Source organism: Plasmodium berghei, assembly GCF_900002375.2.
Source record: "Plasmodium berghei ANKA genome assembly, chromosome: 10".
NCBI classification, from domain to species: domain Eukaryota; phylum Apicomplexa; class Aconoidasida; order Haemosporida; family Plasmodiidae; genus Plasmodium; species Plasmodium berghei.
Genome location: NC_036168.2, coordinates 1,158,056 through 1,184,820, shown reverse-complemented (window position 1 = coordinate 1,184,820; position 26,765 = coordinate 1,158,056). Strand labels below are relative to the sequence as shown.

The 26,765-nt window shown below is 21.1% G+C and overlaps 7 protein-coding genes across 7 annotated transcripts; 4 read left to right on the top strand and 3 right to left on the bottom strand.

Annotated features, from left to right (window-relative positions):
* Window positions 1-4: 4 nt before the first annotated feature.
* PBANKA_1029000 (conserved Plasmodium protein, unknown function) lies at window positions 5-4,702 on the bottom strand (the record flags this gene model as incomplete). Its single annotated transcript, XM_034565387.1, has 11 exons — window positions 5-70; window positions 166-203; window positions 384-647; window positions 811-3,120; window positions 3,282-3,357; window positions 3,530-3,745; window positions 3,831-3,889; window positions 3,982-4,053; window positions 4,266-4,349; window positions 4,484-4,569; window positions 4,692-4,702. The coding sequence occupies 11 exons, from the start codon at window positions 4,700-4,702 to the stop codon at window positions 5-7; spliced, it is 3,282 nt and encodes a 1,093-aa protein (XP_034422089.1).
* A 1,304-nt stretch (window positions 4,703-6,006) lies between these two features.
* On the top strand, window positions 6,007-7,437 carry PBANKA_1028900 (diphthamide biosynthesis protein 1, putative; the record flags this gene model as incomplete). The annotated part of the gene is made up of 1 exon (XM_034565386.1): window positions 6,007-7,437. One exon carries the CDS (start codon window positions 6,007-6,009, stop codon window positions 7,435-7,437), a length of 1,431 nt encoding a protein of 476 aa, XP_034422088.1.
* Window positions 7,438-9,220: 1,783 nt separating this feature from the next.
* On the top strand, window positions 9,221-10,709 carry PBANKA_1028800 (DnaJ protein, putative; the record flags this gene model as incomplete). The annotated part of the gene is made up of 3 exons (XM_034565384.1): window positions 9,221-10,013; window positions 10,127-10,386; window positions 10,617-10,709. The coding sequence occupies 3 exons, from the start codon at window positions 9,221-9,223 to the stop codon at window positions 10,707-10,709; spliced, it is 1,146 nt and encodes a 381-aa protein (XP_034422087.1).
* A 208-nt stretch (window positions 10,710-10,917) lies between these two features.
* On the bottom strand, window positions 10,918-13,234 carry PBANKA_1028700 (26S proteasome regulatory subunit RPN13, putative; the record flags this gene model as incomplete). The annotated part of the gene is made up of 11 exons (XM_034565383.1): window positions 10,918-10,976; window positions 11,109-11,141; window positions 11,370-11,500; window positions 11,674-11,755; window positions 11,864-11,965; window positions 12,142-12,190; window positions 12,269-12,318; window positions 12,486-12,576; window positions 12,675-12,731; window positions 12,857-12,949; window positions 13,223-13,234. The coding sequence occupies 11 exons, from the start codon at window positions 13,232-13,234 to the stop codon at window positions 10,918-10,920; spliced, it is 759 nt and encodes a 252-aa protein (XP_034422086.1).
* Window positions 13,235-17,008: 3,774 nt separating this feature from the next.
* PBANKA_1028600 (zinc finger protein, putative) lies at window positions 17,009-19,045 on the top strand (the record flags this gene model as incomplete). Its single annotated transcript, XM_034565382.1, has 1 exon — window positions 17,009-19,045. One exon carries the CDS (start codon window positions 17,009-17,011, stop codon window positions 19,043-19,045), a length of 2,037 nt encoding a protein of 678 aa, XP_034422085.1.
* Window positions 19,046-19,952: 907 nt separating this feature from the next.
* On the bottom strand, window positions 19,953-20,879 carry PBANKA_1028500 (conserved Plasmodium protein, unknown function; the record flags this gene model as incomplete). Its single annotated transcript, XM_034565381.1, has 1 exon — window positions 19,953-20,879. One exon carries the CDS (start codon window positions 20,877-20,879, stop codon window positions 19,953-19,955), a length of 927 nt encoding a protein of 308 aa, XP_034422084.1.
* Window positions 20,880-24,452: 3,573 nt separating this feature from the next.
* Window positions 24,453-25,112, top strand: PBANKA_1028400 (60S ribosomal protein L10, putative; the record flags this gene model as incomplete). The annotated part of the gene is made up of 1 exon (XM_034565380.1): window positions 24,453-25,112. One exon carries the CDS (start codon window positions 24,453-24,455, stop codon window positions 25,110-25,112), a length of 660 nt encoding a protein of 219 aa, XP_034422083.1.
* Between the last annotated feature and the right edge of the window lie 1,653 nt (window positions 25,113-26,765).

Below are 26,765 nucleotides of genomic sequence, written 5' to 3'. Positions count from 1 at the left end.
TTTTCTAAATTTTATTATTGAAACTATTTAATTTGTAATCTATCCCTTTCGTATTATCTTCTCGATATTTCTACAAAAGGTTAAAATGAAAATGAAAAAATATATAACACAGATGCACACACTTAGCATATCTTCATTTTTTATCTTGAATGCTAAATAAAAGACTGTGCTTATTACCCTTGTAATTTCTAGTGCACTATCGCCTAAAAAAATATAAGAAATCGTTAAAAAGAGATAAATATGAGAAAAAAAATATGTCGAAAGGGATCAAAAGGGATACAATGTAATGTAAGTAATAACAAGTATGTTATATAAACATGTGTAGTTTAAAAATACAATATATAAATGTCTGGGAATATATAAACTCGTTTTTTTTATGTTACCATTAATATCAGGGCTCCATCCAATTTTATCTCCAAGTGCTTGTAACCCAAAAAAATCACTGGATTCTACAATTAACAATTTACAATTATTTTGAGGAACTATTATTTTGATTATTGCTAAATCAGGTTCCAAACTGGGAATTTCTTGTATCATTAATTTACTTACATCAATTTTAAATAATTTTTTATTTCTCATTATTCCTAATTTTTTTGTTTTGTTATCATAAAATAGTTTGCATTTCCTGGTAATGATATTTGTGTCTGCTGAAAATAAAAAAATATATTAAAATTGTAATTCAAATAACATTTATGTTTTATCATAAATTCAAGCAAAATAACTCCTCGAGTTATATACCGCTACTATAATTGAAGAAATCCACACATTACGGTGTGGATATTATTTTTTATTATTTATTTTTTTTTTTACACAGCATTATGTGAACATTCGCAAAAAATCCAGTTTTTAGATAATTGTTTATGGTTTCTTCTTTGTCGTTTTTATCATTTTCAATTTGTATATTCCTCGAAATTGTTTCCATACCACCAAGATAATCATCAATGTTATCTTCTTTATTTGAATTTTTTTTTTTCATAAAATCATTTAAATCCATTGAATCATTTTTATTAACATCATTACATAAACTACTCGATAATGAATTTGTGTTCTTTTTTATAACTTGGTCATTTTTTTCCCCTTCTTTATTGGTTTGGTATATTCCTTTTTTTGATAAGATTAAATCGATTTGTTTTTCTTCAGTATCCCCATCTTTAATTTTATTATCATTTACCCGATCTGAAATATATTTTATGCAATCTTTAGAACTCTTATTATTTATATTGTACGATTTAATTGTTATATCTTTTAAATTTTCATTAAAAATAAAACCTTCAATCTTTGTATTTGTTTTATTTTCATTTGATTCTTTCTTATTATAAATTGATCTTTTTAATTTACTTATTTTACTAATTATAGATGCTATTTTTACTATTGAATAGGTTCTATTTTCTTTATCCATTAAATGCATCTGCTCACAATTTATTTTTTCTTCTTTTTCTTTTATTTCAACAGTATTATCATTTTGAAATTTTATTTTTGATTCTAATTGATTAGGGTCGCTAACTTTATCATTTTCACAATTTATCTTTTCTTCTTTTTCTTTTATTTCAACAGTATTATCATTTTGAAATTTTATTTTTGATTCTAATTGATTAGGGTCGCTAACTTTATCATTTTCATATTTAATTTCAGATTCTAACTTAAATTGCTGAGACAGTTGATATTTTTTTTTTTCCAAAATTGGTGCTGCTTTTTTCTTTGTTGTTTTTTTAGGTACTGACATGGCTTTCGATTTTTTATCTTTTTTCGAAATTTCTCTTTTTTTCTCAAAACAGTTTGATAGGAAAATACTAGAAATTGTGTTTTTCCCATATTCACAATTTTTCTGATACAATTTATTTTTGTCATAATTTTTTCTTAATTTTTTTATATTATTCATTTGTTTATTTTCATCATTTTTCAATGCATTGATTTCTTTTGGATTTTTTTTTTCGTTCAATTTTACTATTTCATCTTTTTTATTTTGATTCAAATTATATATCTTGCTTAATATTTCATATTTGTTCATGAATAATTCTGAATAAATATCCATGTTTCTTTTTTTTGAATTATTTAATTTAATTTTGTTTGTATACTCATATAACCCACCACCATATTTATGTAAAGATACATGATTATGTTGTAATATTTTATTATCTAAGATATCCAATTTAGTCTTATTTTTTTTTTGTTCATTTTCTTTGAGTATATGCTTAATTATTTCATCATCATCATAATAATTAACAAATCTAATTCCATTCATATTTTGCATATAAAAATTTATATGTGCTATGTATTTATCCCAATTTTTTCTTTTATTACTTCTGTTTTTTTTGTCTATATGTTTATAATTATTATGACACTGAATCATTGAGTTCGTTTTTGATTTAATTTTTTTTTCTGGGAAAATATAATTTCCATTTCCACTACTATCTTGAGTAGTACTTTCAATTATTTTAAATTCTTTATTTACATCTATAAATAAATTAGTGTTGAAAATTGAACATTTAGTTTTATTTTGTTGCATATTTGAAGTTCCACATTGTTCAGAATATAAGACAGGATTTTTTTTTTCAGATAATATTTTTTTCCCTTTTTTTAATTCATCTTTTAAGTTTGATAATTCTTTAATTTTTATAAAATTGTCGTTATATCCATCAAGAGTTATAATATTTTTTTTTTTTTCTTCATATTTTTGAAAAAGTTCAGTAACGGTTTTTATATTTCCGTTTTTGTCTAATTCAAACTTGGTAATACTCTTTCTACTTTTTAATAATAATTTTTTTAAATCAGTAGTTTTTTTTATTTTTTTCTCAGATTGGTAAACTTTAATTTTTTCACTACTTTTCATAATTTTTTCAAACCTTTCAATTAGTTCATCTCTTTTATTTACTCTTAAATTTTTATCGATGTTTTTGTAAAATTTAAATCTTTTCATTTTTTTATAAGGATCATAAATTTTTTTTTCGTTTAATTCGCTTGCACCATATAAACATAATAAATTGTTGGTTTGTGAAAACTCCTTATATAAATATTCTTTTTTTTCTTTTTTTTTTATATTATTACGAAAAGATGGAACTATTCTTTTTATTTCTTTTATCCCACTCGCCTTATCATCTTCTTTAATATTATTTATAGAATCTAATACGAACAAAAATGAAAACAAAATAATAAGTACCCACTCAAATACCATAACATATATATATATGGGCAAATATTTTAAACACAATAAACTAATTATCAGCACCTCCAGAAATAGAACTATACATATATGCATATTTCTAAATAAATAGAAAAAATACCATCTTTCCGATTTTTCAAATTTTTATTGCCTTTGGTTGTTTCTGTTCTGTTTTGGGCTTTGTTTTCTTCTGGAATCTTAAAAAATTTTAAATAGAAAAAAGAAAAAAATATAAATATGTGTGTACAATAATAAAATAAAAATAATTTATACAATCATATATATGTAGACATTTTATTATTCCATGTTCAGAAGACATAAATATAATTATTTTGTGAAAAAAAATATTATCAAATATTTATTTCATACTTGTTTCAAATCTTTAGAAATAATATGGTCACTCTCGTCTTTGCAACTATCCTTTAAAGGTTTTTCTTTTTTCTCAGATTCATGATTTGTTATTTTTTCCTTTAGTTGTTTACTATTATAGTTCTTAGTATATTCAACTAATAAATTATATATTATATCACAAATAGAAAATATTTTTTTTAAATATATTTTTTTTGTCTGCTCATCATTACTTTCCTAAGAAAAAAAAATAAAACATCCATATAGAAAATTATGACAGAAAAAAATGCAAAAAAAATAATGCACTCCTTTAAATGATTACAATTAATGAATATATTTCAAGGGTTGTATTAATTGCCTCTTCAACTTTTTCATCTATTTCTAAAAAAAAAATTAATAATGATTTATCTAGTTTATAATTATAAAATTAGATTGACATTCAAATATATAACATTTTTTTCTTATGATAAAACCTTTGGATGCGGATTTTTTTCTTTTATTTTCTTTTAATATTTTGGAATAGAGAAAAAGAATTGCATCAAACTCTGTAAGGATTTTATAAAATAAAAAAACATGGGTTTCTATATAGTTTTATTTATATACAATTTGGTAATATAAATCAAATTAATATATATCCACCATATAATTTGGATAAAAGATAATACTCTTCGGCATGCTTACAAACACAAATATCATAAAATAAATTTTATAATGAAATTAAAATTTATTAATATTTTTATTGTCTATTTTTTTTTACGTTCATATATTATTTTTTTTTTTATCTCCTCTGCAACTTTGAGGCTATCTGAAAAAATATCATCATTCTTATTTCCATTGGGCTCTTTAAAAAAATTTAAAAAAAAATAGGAAAAAATAACTCCAAAAAACAGAAAAATATTATTGTATATTGTCTATCTATATTCATACATAGATAAGTCTAAAATTGTTTATGGTACACTCTTAATATACACTAACCATTTGCAAAAAAATATTGTTTTCCTCCATTTGTATTGCAACATAGGCGCTTATTAGTTTGTTGATATTTATTAAATGGCAATGTTCTATTTTATTGAGAAAAAAAAATAAATTATAATTATATATGTTTATTTACTTTTTTGTATATATGACCATATATAAATGTTATAAATTATCATTAAATTTTTATAGAAAAAGTAATTAGTACCTATTTTCCATTTATATGTTTTAATACAAAAATAAAAATGACAAAAATATAATTGTTTGTATAGGTGTGGATACCATTGAAATTTTTTTATTAACAAGTTATATATTGTTTTCTCTCTTTTTTCTTTTTTATAAGAATTGTTTGTAATTAAAAAATCAGGAAAAAAATTGTTTATTTTAATGTACACCCATATAAGTTCTTTATATAATTTGAGACTTTAATTTATTAATATACATTTCACACACACAATATAATTATATATAGTTGTAAACAAAAATTATTTGATTTGAGCCACTCTAAAAAGATCTCTATAAAATAATTAATATTTTTAACTTAATCATAATTGTGAATTATTTTATGATTTTTTTTTTTGTATGCTTTTATATATTTCTCTAATTTTTTTAGTTACTAAAAAATATATACACACAAATTAATAATAGTGACAACCATAATAATAACAATGACAATTTTTAATTCTTCTATTTTTTCAAAATGTGCACAACAAATTTTACAACCTTTTCACCTATGTTTAAGAACAAGTTTCTACATAATTTATTTTAAATTAAATAATATTACAACGAACAAAAATTAAAATAAAATAAAACGAATAAGAACTAAAACAAATTATAAAATTGGAAAAAAAGTAAATATATTATTACTATGAATAATGGGAGGTATATATAAGGTAAAACCAAAAATTGTAGAATGGATAACCCATATATATGAAACTTATATATGAACAGACTAAGAAATAAAAATAAAATAAGTAAAAATAAGCCATACAACTCTCTCCACTTGCATATAAGTATATATCAAACATTAAAAAATTAATATACAAATAAACTGCTTAAAAAATTATGTAAAAAAAAAATTTCAAACAAATTGGTAAATGGAAAATCTGAATCCGGAATTTTTCCTAAAATATATGTATACATAAATAGCATTAATTTATATATCACATATATAGGAGTCAGAAATATGCCTATGAATTTATAATATTTTTTAATACTATGATAAAACATTCTTTGATCAAATTTAATTTATATATAGATAACCAACAACAAAATGGTAGGATAAATTTATTAAAAAAAAGTTCCTTAAAAAATTATTAAATTTGTTCATAAATTTTTATATATTTTTTCGGTAAAAAATAATGTATCAAAAACTGAAATCGTTAAATTTTGGGGGAAAAATTAAATAAAATAAATCAAATTTATATAGATTTATGGGAGAAAAAACATTCCCATAAAATAAACAAAATTGGAAAACGGCATTGAATAAATTTTGTTGCTCATAGTTTACCAGAAATTAAAAAATGAACGAAATAAGTTTAAGAGTCACAAAAAGAGAAGAAAAAAAAGTCCATTGTTCTATCCCTAAATATATCTTAAATAATGAATTATTAGAAAAAGCTATAAAAAAAGCATTTCCAGAAAATTATAATTTTGAAGTTTATAAATGTATAGATATAATATTACGAGAAAAATATAAAAACATTGCGTTACAATTACCTGAAGGCTTATTAATATGGGGTTTATATCTTTCTGAAATATTTTATTTTTTTTGCGATAGTGTTGAAGAAGTAATAATATTAGGGGATGTTACATATGGAGGTTGTTGTATTGATGATTTTACTAGTGATAAACTTAAATGCGATTTAATTATACATTATGGGCATTCTTGTTTAGTACCTTTAACTGTAACAAAAATTAGGTGTATTTATGTTTTTGTCGACATAAAATTAAGTTCTAGCCATTTAGTTGAAACAATTAAAAAAAATTTTAAAAAAACTGATATTGTTTTATTGCTTGGAACAATACAATTTTCTTGTGTTGTACATAGTGTACATAATATATTAAAAAGTGAAAATTACTTTGATATATTTTTGCCAATACCTCAAGTATTACCATTAACAAAAGGGGAGGTATTGGGGTGCACATCACCAAATTTGTATAAATTTTTATATGAACAAATCATAAAAAAAGAGGAAAATAAATTAAATAATGACACACAAAATTATGTACATTCAGGAGATTTATCGCCCTCAACAGAATTAAAGCCAATTAAAGTCAACATCGAGCAAGAAAATGAATCATATATTATTAACATGTGCAGAATTTTTTTAAAAAAAAATAACAATGTCAAAATACTTTTTATAGCTGATGGTAGATTTCATTTGGAAAGTTTAATGATACACAACCCTGATTTTACTTTCTTTCGTTATAATCCTTTTGATAAAATTTTATCAGAAGAAAAATATAATTATAAGCTTTTTTACAACATACGAAAAAATGAAATAAACAAATCAAAAAATTGCAAAAGTGTGTGCATAATATTAAGCACATTAGGTAGACAAGGAAATGTTAATATTTTGAAAAATCTTATTAACATAATTAAAGAAAAAAATATATTTTACTTTATTTTATTATTGTCTGAAATATTTAATCAAAAATTAGAGTTAATCAAAAATGTTGATGTATTCGTACAAATAGGATGTCCAAGATTATCAATTGATTGGGGAAATTATAATATAAAGCCCTTATTAAATGTTTATGAAGCATATGTTTTATTAAATTCAATAAAATATAGAGAAATTTATCCCATGGATTATTATTCTAAGCTCGGAAATGTATGGACAAATTATAGTGCAGGTTTGGGCGATATAAATGAAAAAAATTTGCCAATAAAAGAAATTATAAAACGGCGCATTCAAATGAAAAAATCAAAAATTAGCATTCATTATTAATGATTTATATGCGATAGAAATGGATAGAATGGCCCCCCAAAATATTATAGTTTATGTTTATTATATTTTTTTATTTTCATAAATACATATGCATATGTAATAACATACTGCAAATTTTAATTGTATATATTCTATTGTAAATATTTTTTTTATAAAAATTTGTGTTTTAAGTTTTTTTAAGTAATAATTTTATTTATTTGTTTATTAATTTTTTTTTTTGGAAGGGTTGTATACATTATCTTATCTATGTAATATCTCATAATTATAGATAGCCTTCCATTATATTATGATTTTATATATACAAACGTTTGTAATTATAAAGAAAAAAATTAAATGTTATTTCCAAATGCTTAAAAATATAGACCAATATAATAATTATCAACACAAAAAATATTATTCTAAAATTTCCTAAAATGAAAAGAAAAATATCAAAAAATACAACAATTGAAACATTCCCCTTATATATCGTTTAAACAGAACAAATTATTGAAATAAAAAAATGTTCCTTTTTTATTTTCTAAATTGTGTAATAGTAGATTTTTTTTTCTTATTATTATCATATATGAAAGGATGTATGTATTATTTGTTTTCTTCCTTCTCATTAAAACTTTGGCGCTTTATTTTGTTTTCCTTTATTTCATTTTCAATTTATTGTAATTATTTATTTTTTTTTTCCGTACATTTACTTATTTTGCTATTATCGTTATTCTTATAATGTATACTGCATATATGTTTTCAATATAAAATATTTCACGACTTTCATTTATTTTTTCCCTTCTTTTTTTTTGAACAATTTTTTGAATGTTACACTGAAAAATACAATTTTAAAGATAAAAAATTGTAACATTAATTTATAGGGTTTTGTAATATAATATTTTATATCGCCATAATTGTTTTTCGAACAAAAAAACATGTTTATGTAAATTTCCCTTTTTCGAGATTTTTATTGAATTTAAGTAAAATTAAGTAAATAAAAGAACAAAAGGAAAACAAAAAATAAAGAAAGCCGAAGAAGAAAAATATACAATTGCGTTTTTAAACTAACGCTGGTTTTTGTTGACATTTTTTTATTTTTTTGCATTTATGATAATATATTAAATCTGAAATGCTATTAATATATATATATATGCCCATGCATATAATATATTAACTTATATATATTATATTTTTTTGTTTATATTTTAAAAAAATACTTATTAGAATATACATATATTAATCAAATAACACATAGTTATATTATTTGCCACCACATATACGTATATTTGGTTTATGTATATGTCGCGTATAAAAATATATCATATATTATAGTATTTTGAATATAGGAACATATTATATATATAAGGGATTTGCATGGATATACCGAAATGGTAGCATGCATATATGTGTATAGATATAATGCCATATTTGCATAAATGCTTGCATATGTTTACTTGTAAATTTATTATATATATTGGGGAATATTTGTGTAAATAACCGAATATGTTTGAAAGTGTCACATAATTTTGAGAATAATATGCTTGCATATATATATCCACGTGTATATACTATACATATGGTATATACATATTTGTGGAAATAATACAATGAATGCCTAAAAAATAATTTAAATTTATTTTCAAAAATCATCTTGTCTTTTATTATATACTTAAACATAATTTTCTTTTATTTCAACTTTTGTATATATATCTATATATTCATATTGACTAGTATAAATTTCTAAAAATAAAAAAGGGAAACAATAATAATTACCAAAATAATAAATATAATAAACAAATACCAAAAAATGGAAGATATTATTATTTATATGTTAATTATTGCACCATTAACAAGATGGATTATCGGACCCAATCGACCTTGGAATAAAGGAAAAAGAGAATATGGAGTGTTCATAGCTTTATTTATATTATTTTGTGTAGCTGCATATGAACTTCAAAAACCAGAACAAAATGCTTATGAAATTTTAAATGTGAATACCCATGTATCAACATCTGAAATAAGACAATCTTTTAGAAAGTTGTCTCGTAAATACCATCCAGATAAAAATAAAGAACCAGATGCTTTTGATAAATTTAATAAAATAAGAGAAGCATATGAAATATTATCAAATGATAAAAAAAAATATAATTATGATAGATTTGGAGATTTTCAGGGTAGTGATATAACAAGTTTTTTTTATGTCGAAATAATAATTATAGCAATTTTTCAGTTTGCTATTTCATTTATATTTGGCTTCTTATATACATATGGAAGGGATAATGAAAAATATAGAGTATTAATTTGTTTATATATATCATTAAATTTTTGTTTAGAATTAATACTTAGATTTAGTAATGAAAGCACTGAATTTCTTGCCTTTTGGCCTCTCTTTAATCGATATACTCCTTTTGAAAGAATTAAAGCCATAAAAGCTCTTGTCCCTTTATTTATGAATGTCATATTATTTGTTGATATTTATTTAATTGAAGATGATATTAGTGTATATGCATTAACATTTTGTGAATACATTTTAAAAAAAAATCTTAAAATACTTAAAAATTACAATGATGCAGTTCTTTTCTGTGCTAAACTTGTTGACGGTAAGTTTTTTTTTTTTTTTTTCCCTTGTTCACTTAAATATATTTTTATGCATGCACATTTCTTAATTTTCCTTGCATGGTCATATATTTTTCTTTTTATTATTAACATGCAGGTAAATTGGACCGATATAGCAATTTTTCATGGAGACCTAAAGAAGAGTATACATATATAGAGAATGTTCAAGAATTAAATGATGATCAAACTTATGATAAAAAATGTGATAAAAATGATATATTTTACAAATTGTTACATGCTATTGTCGAAACAAATAAAGAAAATGTCGACCTACAAATTCCCAAAAAAGAATTATGCCGCCGATTTGATTGGTCTCAATCGTATATTTCTAGCATTCTTTCGAAAAATGAACAAGAGGTAATAATAAATTAAGAGACTATATCTTTAATTCGTTTCTAAAAATGCAATTAAAAATGAATAAAAAAAAAAAAAATAAAAAAAAAATAAAAAAAAAATAAAAAAAAATATAAAATATAGTAAATATATATAATTAAAACATGCACAATTTATATAAAACTATGCTTTTTATCCAAATTAGTTTTGCTACAAATGCATATTTATCACATTTCTCATTCCCCACACTACAGAAGGACATTGAGGAAGGAAATGCTAACAAGGGTGTCATGTTTTCTGCTATCCTTTATATTATTGGAATTGTCTCCCATTTATTATCAAAATAACATTTTATTTAAAATACGAATAGCGCTTCCTTATTTATAATTGACATTTGCTTTACTATTTTATATCTATTTTTCTCCATTTTCCCATTTCTTCTCATTTTTTTACCGTGCCTTCCATTCATTTAAAAATCAGAAAAAGACGATTTAATGTTTTTGTTTTAAATTATGAATTATGTGGGATATACAAGTGTTTGCATAAATACATAGCTTAATTATTATTTTCTTTATCATATTTTTTTTCCAGTGCCTCGACAATATATTCCAGTGCTGTGTATATTAACAATATATAATATTTATAGTTGTATATACACACTTTTATATATGTAATAATATTAATTTTTTATTAAAAAAAAAAAATAATATAATTTTAAAATAACATTTTTAATTTATTTTTCTTACGATTATTTATTGGTTCGTCGTGTGGAGGCAAATCTAAATCAAAATTACAAAAAGAAAGAAAAAAAAAATGAATAAATAACCTAGTATATAAATTACGGCATTGCCAACATATTATGAATAGTCAGTAAAATAAATACACGCATACACACATGTGTTTGCATATCATGACTTATTCTTTTATATAACATGTACAATGTGACCATTCTATATGCCCCCTCAATATTGGATGCCATTTTCTATATTAAATGAAAATTTGCTTACTTAAAGATACTAAGATAAAATTTAATTGAGTTTGAATAGACAAATCCAAACAATTCAAATTAGAGTTTAGCATTCTACTATTAATTAAACTTTCAATATCGTATTTAGTTTGATATCCATTAGGCATATGTCTACAAATATGAGATTAACAATGTTGCAAAATAGTAATAAAATTCATATTTTTTAATTGTTATTTTAAAAATATAATATTCATAATAATTCATAGCATTTCATAATTCAAATTTTGTTAAACATTTTTTATATAAGCATATATTTTGTGTGCATTTTTTTTTTGAAAATTAACTTTTTTAATTCTTCGTAAGCTTCCGGTATTTCTAACAACTTAGACATGTACTCACTCACAAATAAATCTTTAAATGAAACATCTGAATTTAAAAAAAAAAAAAGGAAAAAAATATAATTTGTTTATAATATCCATTTCACAAAAAATCAGTTATTTATGTCTATTTTTTTTTATTTTTTTAGAATTTTACTTTTTTTTGAATTTCCATTCATTTCATATCTTCCTTGCGAAAACATTAAATCGGATACTCCCGGAATATCATTTTTGTTATATCTCCTTCTTGTTCTTGTGTCTACAATTTAATATTCATAAAAATGAGAAAAATGTGCTTGTATTTGCATATATATGTGTGCATATATTTCAGATTGCACAAGTACATTAAATAAGAATGTGGCTATATAGGTCATATTTCTTTGCCACCTTTTATGTAATTATGTTCGAAATAAAAATCAGAATAAAATTTAGTACCATTTCCTAAATCGTTTTCTATGATAGAGTTAAATTTTGAAACAAATTCCTAATAATAAAAGATAAAAAAATATATTTTTCTTCGTTTCATAATATTCAAATTTAATTCATATTTTTTTTTATTTACTTCATCCTTTGATTCATCACAATCTTGCATCCAATAAAAAAAAACCTCTCCTAAAAATTTTTGAAAAATATGACATGTTCATATTAAAAGGATAATTATTTTTACTAGACAAAATAAAGTTGATATTTGAAAAGAAGTTATTTAAATACTTATTTTGAGATCAAAGTTTTTAAAAGGTTATAAAAATATAATATAATTATTGATATCTTGTTCTAACCTTTCAATTTATTTCTTAATAGATAAACCCTTCCCGTTTTACATGCATGCACTCTTTCCAATGATATATTTTTTGTTAAAATTACATTATCCTAAAATGAAAGAAATAAAAATAAAACCATTTATATAATTATAATGTATACATACATATTCTTATTAATTGATCATTTTACATTTTTTTTTTTTCTACCTCTATTTTATTAGTTTCTCGACTAATCCATTGAAAGTTATAAAGATTGTCACATATCTATTTTTTTAAAATATCAATATTTTATAAAATATATAAAGTATAAATTGTATGCCTCAAAAATGAAACATGTTGAAAAATAGTTAAATAAAACATGTGAATTAAATTATAGTTATTTTAATTACCTTATAAAGAACCAACTTCCCTTTTCTTTTATCAGGTTTTACAACATTTCCATCATATATACATTTTCCTGCGTTTATTTCTATGTATATTTTCTAACAAGCCGAAAAAGTATTTAAATCAAATTTTATGTTATTGTCTTATTTAGTGAGAGGTTGTTAAATATGTTATACACACATCGGAATAATTAATCATGATAAATATATATCATTAAAAATATGGACATATATATTCAATTATAATATATGATGCTATAATTCCATGCAATCACCCATATAGAATGTGTATAAAAATTCACTATTTGCACACATCCAGCTTATAATAAATAAATAAATACATATAATAGATATATAGCTAAAAACACATACCCCTAAATCCATTTTTTGTTATGTTTCGTAATTTTTCCTTAGTTATTTTTTTTTTAATATTTATTAAAAATGGTATTTAATTTTGAAAGATGAGTATAGAAAATATAACTTAAATAATACTTAAAATGTTTACAATTTTCCTGTATTTTGTAGTATGTGAAATTATAATCAAACTAAATGTTATATTACATATGCTCTAAAAAAAATTATTAAATGGTGAAATAAAATCTTTGTAATTTGTTTATATATTGTATAATTTTTCTTTATAACGAAACAATGAAATGCCCATATTATTTTTTAGAAAACCCTTTTGATAAAATAATTATGCACATACACTTACTACTATTATATAAAAATTGAATATTATTTATTTTTTTTATATTTAAAGTTATTTTTTAAGGGACTATTCTTTTCCGATGGATACCCAACGTTTCCAAAAGGCATTAATAAATTGTAAAATTTTAAAATTTTACACATATATACTATTTATATGGATAAATATATGTTATTCTTTTATTTACTATTATTTTATTTGAATTTTTTTTTTTATAATATAGTTGTAACCATTTTTTAAATCAACCAGTTTGATATAGAGAGATATAGGATTATATATGTCAAGTACATAAAATAATTAGCCATATGCTAATTTCTGTATTCACACGTTTATTTAAATATTCAAACGAATAATATTTGTAATAATTAGTAAAACAACAATATGAATATCATTATATATATACATATCAATATATATATGAAATGTGCGCAATCATTAAAATAATAATGGAAAAAATATTAATGTTTAATTTCCTATATGGGTATGTTTCAAATAACAAAATAGTTTGTTTCCTAAATTTAATAATAAAAAAACACATATATAATTAGTTCAATATTAGGAAACAGTATAAATATACCAAATGAATTAATAGACGGGAATATATCGAACTTTCTTTAAATACATTGTGTGTATATGATATTATTATTCCATAACTTTTTATTAAATAAGAAAAAAATATAAATATATTTCCTCCTTTTTAATAAATATAGAATAATTTTAAAAAATAATAATATTCATTATATATTACTGTGTGCTTATTATTTCCTCTTTATTATATATATTCTAAAATTATTATTTTATTATATGGGTATACATTTGTTTGAGTATATAAAAAAAGAGGGTTTACAGAAAGGCCTTAAATGTTATTATACAGAATAAAAAAAACAATTTATTGTTATTCATTTGATGATATTATTTGGGTATTTGTTTTGGATCAATTTTTTTAATTTTTGTTTTATATTTATAATCCCAATGAAAATTATATATAATCCTTCTTGAAAATATATATTTTTTTTAAATGCGATTTTTTTTTTTTATCTTATTATGCGCAAAGAAAATTATGACTTGTTCATATTTTTATATGCTTTTTCAAAAATAAATTTATTCATTATTATTATGTTATTTATAATACAATAAATTTTTATATGATCAATATATGTATTGTTAATAACAAATAGCAATATTTGTATCTAAAAATATTTCAGTTCAGGTGATTTTATATTTTTATGTTTTAATTATGATAATATTTCACTTATTTATATATTCTAAAGTTTTTATGTTTCATTTTTTTAAAATATTTATTATCATTAATATTAAACATGCATATTTTAAATATTAGTAAACCATTTTTGCTTAAATTAAATAATCTTTAATTCATTTTGAAAAGGGTATAAACATTCTTTATATATATAAATATACATTCAAAAAATTAAAAAAAGTCATAATATATTTTTATATGAATCTGAGGAGAAGTTTATTCACACGGTATTTTATTTGCTCTATCTTATTTCCTTTTTTAGCTTCCTTTTCTATTTATATCATTTATGAGTAAAATATATTTCGTCTTTAGGCAAATAAATATATAATGTGCTGTGTGCCCCCCTCTTTTCTTTTTCCCTTTTTGGTTTATTGCGATTAAATGTTATACTTAGCAATAACAAAAGGTATGTACATATATATGTGCATTGTATATATTGTGTGTACATAATACATCGCATATGTTGTGTGCATATATACTCCAAGCCCGTAGACCTACAACTGTAGCATATAATAAAAAATTTTATTTAATTTTATATGCCACATGCATATTTTATTATTTTTTATATTTTATAGGTTTAAGATTCTTTTTGTGATATTGGGAAGATATATTTAGCACTTTTGTTTTGATAACTATATTATGAAGGAAAATTGTTGGTATATTTTCAGATGAATTAATTAGGAATATGTTTTTTTGCCATTTTTTTTAGGAGTTTGTTTATTAAAACCATATATAATTAAACATTGGTATTCGGGTTTATGAATATATTAATTTTGAAGGGGCAAAAGAATATCTATAATTTTTCATAATCCACGAATAGACAGTATATACATATATTTATGTACACACACATTAACATTATAATAACAGTAAAATTTAGGAACACAAAACGGAAAAAAATTGAGAACATAATTGTATAATTTTTAATATTATTATAAATACATTTCAAAGTTATGAATAAATCGTAGAGTTTATTTTAATTAAATGTTTAAAATAAAAGTGAAAAGAAAATTTCGTTTATTTAAAGTATATCCAATTTGTATATATTGTTTATAGGTTTATACAATATATACGAAATAATTGATTTTAATTTTTTTTTTATTATTAGTTCGTTTTCACTATTTTTTGTGTTTATATATTTTCCTTTTTTATGTATAAGAAGGATTTTTTTTTTTTTAAAAAACACACATCATTTTTATACAAGTGAAAAATAAAAATAAATGCCATCACGTATCTACATATATAGATATGAATACTGATGGTTCATTATACTTTTTAGCATTTTTCCCATATATTAAATACAAAAAAAATACTTAATAATATATACAAAATAAAATACCGAAAGAAAATAGTAATAATACTTCAATAGTAACGATAAAATAGATGAGAGGATTGACCCCGGCATTTAACGAAATATATATAATTAAAATTATAATGAAAAATGTTTAACATTTTGAATGCAAAATATGATTTTTAAAAAACATACACCAAAGAAGATTAATACTATTTGCACATATATAAACGGAATACATAACGCCAAATTACATGCTTTTTAAAATAAGTAAAAATATTCAGAAAAATTAATACAAAATATATTTTAAGGAATATGTAAGGACATTAAATTCGGGAATGCTTTTCGTTTGTCTATTCATTACTTTGTATGTATATTTAGTGATTTTAATATTTTTAATTCTACGAATTAGACCCTATTTATAAAATTTTATATTCACCTATTTATGTGCCATGTATATGTTCTTTTGTTATTCTGTCGTGGCATTTAATTATTTTATGTATTTTTAGTTAATACGCAAGCATATATGTGTGTACATTTGTTGCACAAATTTTTGTAACCCAATCCGTAATCAGTATTAACTTGAAATTTTAATTATAGTGAGACATAAATACAGATGATAATTTTGTATACAATATTCCAAAAAAAAAAGGAAAAAAAAAAAAGAAAAAAAAAAGAAAAAAAAAGGATACATATACAAAAGGATAGGGTAATAAATTATATCACAAAAAGTTATGAATCAGTCATTTTTTTTTGCTTACAAAAATTTGTTGTGATACAAACTGATATATGTGCATATATACGTCCGGAAATATTACAAGGTCCGTTATATAGGACAAATTAATGCACCAAACGGATCAGAAAATAACTAAAGTACCGAATAGATAATACCGTTTAAGGAAAATGATTGACACATTTATATATTGGAATTTTAAGGGAAGTAAGGGAAGCACTAACATACTAAGGATATCATTACCATGTAGTTATAATACAATAAAAAATAAAATATTAGAAGTAGCCAATTTAAATTTACAAAATAGCTTAGACATTCTTTTATATCATAATAATAGAGTTTTAAATGAATATGAAAGTATATATAACCAAATGTTTATAGAAGTTCAAAGAACTAGTATTAGCGTGGCGAGGAATTTATTACAAAATAGTAACAAATCATATTTAGAAAAAAATAAAAATGTTAATCCTTTAAATAATAATATTAATGATAGATCAAATGTATATGATCAAAATGTTCAATCAAAAGTTAATAAATATTCTCAAAAATATGATAACACTACAATTTCTTCCCCTATATCTACTCCGCCAATTAATGCTCGTAATAAACCATGGAATGTTTATAACAGAAATAGTTATGGTTCTATTGAAAAAAATAACGATGATGAAGATATAAAAATTCAAGAAATTATGGAAAGTAATAATATATATAATTCTGGATATAGAGGTCAAATTAATTATTACAAAAAAGACAAAATGAATCCTAACTTATATCAGCATAAATTAAAGAGAATGCCAAATTCGTCAAATATTAAAAAGGTTCCTAGTTTTCAAAAGGGAATATCAGGATCTGCTTATAATACCATGAATAATAATGCATATAATTTTTCTAAAACTGATAACAGTTCGTTTTTTGGTGGCTTAAATCGTCAAAAACAAAACAACAATGAGGGATATAACAAATATGATAAAAATAAGACACATCATTGGTCGGTCAATAGTTATAATAATAATGAATATCCAAGTTCCGAAGCAAACAATGAATATATTCATCCAGATTATATATGCCATATGTGTGGAAAAAAGGGGCATAGTATAAAAAATTGTACAATGAGTGCATTTAATAATAATAAAAAAATAAAAGTTCCAACTGGAATTCCAGCTAATTTCTTGACGAAAATAAATGCAGAAGATATTTATAAATATGACCAAATATATATATTGAAAGATGGTAGTTATGGTATATTAAAAAATGTTGAAGAAGTAAGTGGAAGTGCATATTTATACAGAAGTGTAGATGATAAACTTAACATTTATTTAGGAGTAAATGAAAAAAATAAAGATGAAAATAATAACAATAACAATAGTTACACAAACAATATTCAAGATAATACAAACAAATTTGGATCGAATTTAAATCCTTTAAATAATACAGATAATGATTCTAATAAAATTTCAAATATATATAAATGTTTATTATGCAAAAAATTGTATACATCCCCAATTACACTACATTGCTGTGGTGAAACATATTGTAAATCTTGTATATTTATATATAATAAAAAAAATAAAAATGATTATTATCCTATTAATTCAAAGGTTCAATCTATAAAATGCCCAAATTGTCATAAATATGTGGATACTAATGAGTTAATTATTAATACTAATATTAAAAATGTGATTGATATTATTTTAAAAAAAGAAACAACTGAAGATACACTTGATAAAACAAATTTGGATAAAAATGGAAAAGTATTTCGAGAAAATATGAATAAAACTGATAATGTTCTAAACTATAATAATATGATGGATAAAGAATTTCTTAACAACTCAAATCCTTTACAATCTCATAAAACATTTAATATAAATACAAAAGGAAACGAATATAACCCCCTTACAAATATAAATGAAATAAGAATAGGGAATAGTGACGAAAATTATAATACATTATCCTATATAAATAATAATATGCCTGGAAATATTTATTCTAATAATAATAATATCATTTTAGAAAAAAACAATGAAAATAATAATATCCGCTTTGGATTTAACCCTTTAATTAATACACCCATAAATTTACAAGAACTAAAAAAACAACACGATTTTGCAATAGCTTATATTTCGAAATATAAAATCGAAAAAGGAATAAAAAAAAAACGGAAAAATGTTGACCTTAGCATGTTATTAGCTAGTAAGAAGGTGCGATAAATGGATCGACATTGTTTTCATTTTTTACTTTTTTTTTATTTTTGAAGAATTGTTTTATTATATACATCTATATGTACATATGAAACGGACTCATCCCCATTTCTCTTTTATTTTATCATTTCGATTTTTTGACAATTTTTAAGTTTGTTTCCAACTGTTACATTATAGTACCATTTTATATTGGCCTATATTTTTTGTAATAATATTTTTTTTTTTTTTTCATAATTGTTTTATAATAATTTTAAGATACAAAAACAGTTAAGAACATTTTTTTAGTGCACATTTTGGGTGAAATTCACTCAAAATAAATGAGTTTGTTTTACTATTTTTTAACAATTTTAGTGAAAACGTTTTTCTGTGGACATAATGGGATAATAAGGATATATCACAAATGGTGGTGTGGATATTCATTTTTGCAAAACTTAGACAACTACATTTTATATAATATGACAATAATGTATTTGTAAAGGAATAATAGAATTTAATTGTTATTTTGTATATATAGTCAATCTTAACAAATATAACAAAAAAAGTATAATATTTTTAACAATTATATACAGAGTTAATATATGAGTTTTTTTTTATAATACATTGACAAAACTGAGTAAATTGTATTTTATATTATATACATGGAAAAATTAGAAAATAATTTTAAACATATGCAATGTATGTACATACACATATATAGAAAAACTACAATAATAAAAATATAAAAAAATATATAAAAATGGTGGGGAATGAATAGTGAACGCGATAAATATTAAATCAAGATACTCTATATGAGTATGTGGCCTGTTGCTCTTGCTTTGGCACAAAAATATGTTTTTAAAAAAAAAAAAAAAAAAAAAGTTATACCCCCAAAAAACTCGATCCCGTTACTGCTACTAGTGTTAGTATAGTAACACAGTTAATAGACATCTGGAGGTAAAATGTTGAAAACTCTTTTATTTGGATTATTTAAATCATAAAAATATTCATGGACTTTAGCTTTTATTTTATTTAATTCATCATTTTTTTTTTTTAATTCGATTTTTTGATTATCAACAACTTTTTGTAAATTTATAATTTTTTGATATTGTGTTTTAACTGCATTTATTAAAACTTTTTTTTCTTTTTGCAAAATATTATTTTCAATTTTATTTATTTTATTATTTTCTTCAGAATTATTGTTAGAATCAAAATTATTCTGTATAAAGCTACTAATCATAGGGATCATAATTTTTTTGGCCTGACTTATTTCACTACAAGTTGATATTTTTTCTAATACATTATCAATAAGTATTTCAAATTTTTTTGATAAATTATTTTCAATTTCTTCGTTTACAACATTGTGTGTATAATTGCTACACATCCTCTTTTTTTTATCAATATTATCAATATTATTATCACGACTATTTTTTGTACTTTTTCTGTTTGGATTAAAATTTGAATAACTATAATTATTATCGCTACTTATACTATTGCTTTCACTATTATCATTTATATTATTGCTGTCATTATTGTCGCCATTTATGCAATTTTTATTTTCTTCATGAATGTCGAAAATCGTAGAAATGTGACCATCATATTCCGATTTATTATCATGAAATTCGGTTTTTATTATATTATTGTAATCTTGAATTTTTATTTTTTTATATAAATTTTTTATATCGTAACTGTTATTTATTGTATTATCACTAATAAAATGGGCACTTCTTTTTTTATTATAATTAAAACCATATATATCTTTTATTATATGATTTATATCCACATTTAATTGTTCACATTGATTATTATTATTTTCTTTTTTCTTTATTATATATCTACTATCAACTTTTATTGACATTGCCGACATTTTTTTCATCTATATTTTAAATAATCATTAATAATTTTATATCGTCAACTTTATTAAGATATGTTTATATAATTTATACTACTTCAATTTTTAATATTATAACTTTCCCAACCTCTTTTGTAATATTCACGGTTTATCCTAGTATATACAATAAACAATCCAGACAAAGTGTGAATTGTATATTTGCTATAAAAAAAATTAAAATAAAACAATCCGTCTAGTTTTGTAGAAAAATAAAATATATATGTATGTATATCTATACTTATATGTATATATTTATTGATATATAGATGGGGCTCATACCTTCAATGCTTATATTGTCAGGTATTTAGAGAAAAATAAATTATGCAAAAATTAATATATAATAAAACAAAAATAATAATTCTTGGATATATATACAATAATATTAATCAAAAAATTTGATATATAGGCGCTAGGATATACGTACATATGTATATATCACTTAAATTGTTTTATATACTAATTATATAAAATGAATAAAATTATATATATACTATAGTATATAAAGTTTTGGCATTATAATGTACTTATATATATACCATTACACCTATAAATTTATACATAACATTTTTACATAAAAAAATGAAAAATAAAAAAAAATAAAAAAAGAAAACCAAAAAATAAAAAATAAATAAAAATAAAAAGGAAAAAAAAAATAATATACAAAATGCGCTAAAAAAACTTTGCCTTATTACAAATTATACATCAAAATTATTGCAGTTTTAATTATGTTAGCATGCATAAATATATATTTTTGTATATTATACTTATATTTATATATAAATATATATTACTTATACATTTATAAACATACTTTTGTATATTTAATTTATGCATTTTTATTTGCAAAAATAATATTTTTCATATCGCCATATATTAAAAACAAATGTATGTATTTTTAATGCATTTATATTAACTCAATTTTTTCTATAAATAAAAAATTGAGAAAATTAATTTAAATATACACTATTTTATTATCAAAATTTAATTTAAAACTAATAATAACAGCAATCTACTAAACAATTGAACAACTAATCAAACAATATATATATAAATCCATACATGGGCCAATTCCATGATTATATATATATATTAACAATAATCATTTAATATAAATAGGCATATATTCATTACTCAAATATAACATGTTGCCATAAAAAAATAAATAAACAAATTATTTATATATAAAATATATTTATCAATCAATTTTATTAAAATACAACATAATTATTTCATTCAAATTTTTTAAAAAATTATACCTTTTATTGTCTTTATAATTTTTAAGCAAATATATCTCCCTATATATTGCATTTCCATGTATATTTAATAACTACATATTATTAGTATACAGAGATGTGGTTACTTAATTTGTTTTGATGTTTATAAAAAAATATCACTATGAAAAACACAAAATTAATCCATCCATTTTGTAATAAAAGTAATTAAATTATAGTAAACATTTTAAATACTCATGTTTTTTGGGGGAAGATGTTAAATTTTAATGCATTTGACTTATTATTGTTCATAAATTAAGGAAAGAAAAAATGTTTGCTATTTAGTTCTATTCATAAACAAAAATAAAACTATTATACTACTATAAACCCTTATATTATTTTTGGGGGCGTTTTAAATATTTTAGAATATATAACTATCATTTAATATATGTAAAAAAAAAAATTGTCTTATTTTCATCAATGATTTTGTTTGGGGGAAAGAAAAGTGAATGATAATCGAGTTCATTTTTTATATTTAAACACTAAAGTGTCTTTTTTTTTTTTTTTACAAATCGTTTTCATAATATAATTATACAACCTTGCCCTGTTAAATGCTCATTTAAGTTTTTAGGAAAATTGGCAAGTAATATATTTGCCTTATTTTGTATTCCAAAGTTATATAAGTATTCAGACATATATTATCACACTTTTTATTATAAACATAAATTAAGGGAATGTTTATTTATATTTCAAATAATATAATAAATTAAAATCATAAAAAAAATAAAGAATGTATGGCATATATTTTTTTTTACTATTTTTAAATTTATAGTTGTTTACATTCCTATAATCCAATCATTATATAATTGTATAGTTATATATACAAGCTAACTATTATTTTATTTTTTTTACGACAATATTTTATATATTATAACTGAATATACAATAAAAATATATATTAATTTTATCTTTATTATAAATAAGTTGTAAACAATTGTATATTTATCATATTTATAAAATATTCGCATAAAATAAGTATTATTGTTAGTGTAATATATAGGAGGATAAAGGGGTGGGCTAAGATTTTTTTTTTTTAATTCTTTAAAACTAACAAAAATGTAATATATTTTTTCATAAAAAATTATAAAACAAATAATGATTATTTGCTCTTAAAAAGGAAGTATTTTTTTTTTGATAAATATAGAATATATTATGTACATAAATATATGTAATATTATGCATATTGTGATTATTTATAATTTTCCAATTTTTGTTCCATTTGAAAAGTTCCATTTTTTTATTATTATTTTAATAGGAAAAAAAAATATAGTATATATATATATATGTATATATTATGTATGTATTGCATATGTTAGTATTTTTTATTTGGTTAAATATAAAGATTTCGTCATTTTTCCCTAACTATTTTTTACGCATAAATGCCATTTTAGGGGGTAATGCTCGCTAAGTATTTATTATATTACTAACAATATATACATGTAAGGTAGTAGCGAAAAGCACATGCGATTTTTTTATTCTTGGCATTTGTAGAAATAATATTTTACATTATATTATATATATCCCGCTTCAATAAACATTGTTTAAATATATTTACCTATTTGTTAATAAATTATATGTATATTATATTTTTTACAGTTTTTTTTATTATAATACTTTTATTTATATATGCATATATTTTTTCATCGGCTTTCAATTATATTTTTTGTTTTGCTTTGTTTATATTACAATTTGGAGGAATAAATTATTTAAATATAATAATATATTATTATATATTTAAAAATAATTATTTAAAGTTATTATTTTATCCAAAAGGAACACAAAAAACTTTTATTAACTTATTAATAGATAATACAAATTTAATAGAACAAGGTAAGGCTATAAAATAACAATAAAACATGTATGTATATATATATAAATATGTACGTTTTAAACATTACATTTTAAGTATAATACATAATATACTAATTTGCATTATCCTTTTTAATTATTTTTTTAATAATACTTTCAAGTGTTAACCTTATTGAAATATGGCTATATAAATATTATTTTCATATGTATGTGCATGTTTATATCCATACATTTAAAATATGATACAATTTAAGTTAAGCACATGGTTTTTATTTTATCTACAATAAATTAAGAGGAAAAGCAAATACTCATACATATGGCTATAAGCTTATTCCGAAAATATATTTATACTGTGCAACTATTATGTAGCACTTTTTCAATTCATGCTCATATATATTAATTTTATTTTACATAGAAAACTTGAATCTTATAATATATACATACATATATATATTTTTTTTTTTTATAGATGGGAAGAAGACCAGCAAGGTGTTATAGATATTGTAAAAATAAACCCTACCCTAAGAGTAGATATTGTAGAGGTGTACCTGATCCTAAAATAAGAATATATGATATGGGAAGAAAAAAAGCAGATGTCAATGAATTCAGTGGTGTTGTACATTTAGTGTCTTATGAATATGAACAGATTTCATCAGAAGCTTTAGAAGCAGCTCGTATTAGTGCAAACAAATATATGATCACAAATTGTGGTAAAGATAATTTCCATTTAAGAGTAAGAATTCATCCTTTTCATGTTTTAAGAATTAATAAAATGCTTTCATGCGCTGGTGCCGATAGGCTTCAAACCGGTATGAGAGGTGCATTTGGAAAACCCAATGGTGTTGTTGCGCGGGTAGACATTGGTCAAGTTTTACTTTCTATTCGAACAAAAGAAAATTTTGTTTCTAAAGCATGTGAAGCTTTAAGAAGAGCTAAATATAAATTTCCAGGTCGACAAAAAGTTTTCGTTAGTAATAAATGGGGATTTACTAATTTTTCAAAAGATCAATATCAAAATTATAAAAAAAAAGGAAGAATTATTTCAGATGGTGTTACTTGCAAATTTATTAGAGAAAAAGGACCATTAGATAAAATCTACAAAGATATTAACACTATTATTGAATCATAAACTCTTTTTTTATTTATAAAAATATTTCTGCATTAATTGTACAATTATATAGTATATGTATATATTGTTATATTATTATCACTATTTTCTCTTAATTTTTTTGCTTTTTTTTCCATTACATACAATGATTTGCTTTGTACCCAAAAACAGGATTGTTAATAAGTATATTTTAAAGCATAAACCCATAAGAGAATAAATAAACAAATAAATAAAAAAATAAATAAAAAAATATAAAAATATATATATGTGCATGCATACATCCATATATACATAAGGGTGTCATACTCCTCTTTATAGCTATATGCTTTATAATATAAAAAAAGCCACTCGAGACAATTTTATCATTACGATAATTTCATATAAAACCACTGGAAATATGCAATTAATTTAGCTATTATACATTTTTTAAGGCCCTTCACTTGAAATTATTTGCATTGGAAAATATTGTGAAACAAAAAAGTTCTACAATAGAAAGTAATGTGTGCGAAATATATACAATTATTTTTTATCCATTTTCAATTAAATCAAAGTTAAAAAATAAAAATATATTAAATACTATACAAAAAAGTATCTATGCACATATAATGTTTCCATAAAATTATGACTCATTCATAATAAAATAAGGAAAAAACTTATATTTATATGCACATGTCATAATTTTTTTTTATCGCTTTTTAAAGGCTAATAAGTATTATAGAAGGCTTAATAATATTATATCATATAAGTTTGTGCTTAAAAAAAAAGGGGATTATTTTTAATCAAACAATTTAACAAATATTTACTATGTATATTTATATACGTTGATACCAATAATATTATTTTCCTTTCAAGATTATATCTTTCTTTTTAAAAAAAAAGCATACTACATATTTGTAAGTCGTATTTTATTTGATTAAATATTTTACTATTTCGAATTTTACATAAAAAAAATACAATAGGAGATACACATATTTGAATAACATATATAAAAAGCTTTATTATACTAAATAATATACTTATGTAACATGCACATATATTCGCAAGCATATTTATTTTTATATATTTTAATGAAAATCACTAATACAAATTAAAACTAAAAAGCTGAAGAAATAAAATAATTAATACTTAAGCACACATAATAATAGATATGTATTATGAATAAATATATGGAGATAAATAAATAATATCGTTTATATAATAATCCCTTTTTGTTTCTTTTTTTAAAGAATACTAAAATAGCTATCCAAAATTAAAAGCTATTTGAAAATACGTTTATTTTTTATATGATCACACCAAAACAAAACTAATTGAATTTTTACATACATTTTTTTTAATATTCATAAAAAAACTTAATATATTATTTTCTCAGGATTTTTATATATCAGATAAAATTCAATAAGCCAAAGCTATATGCTTTATTATTTTTTTTTTTTTTCTTTTCATCGTCCCCTTTTTCTAAATATAAAATAAAATTATTATATAAAAAATATTATTATTATAAAATTTATTTTATCATACATTTTAGTGTGTAAATTTTGTTAATTATATTTATAAAATAATTTCACCATTTTTATTCAAATTTTACTTAATTGCATAATACATAAGTATATACAAAATATATTTAATTTTATTTATCTCCGTGAAATAATATTTATATTATATACGCAATATATT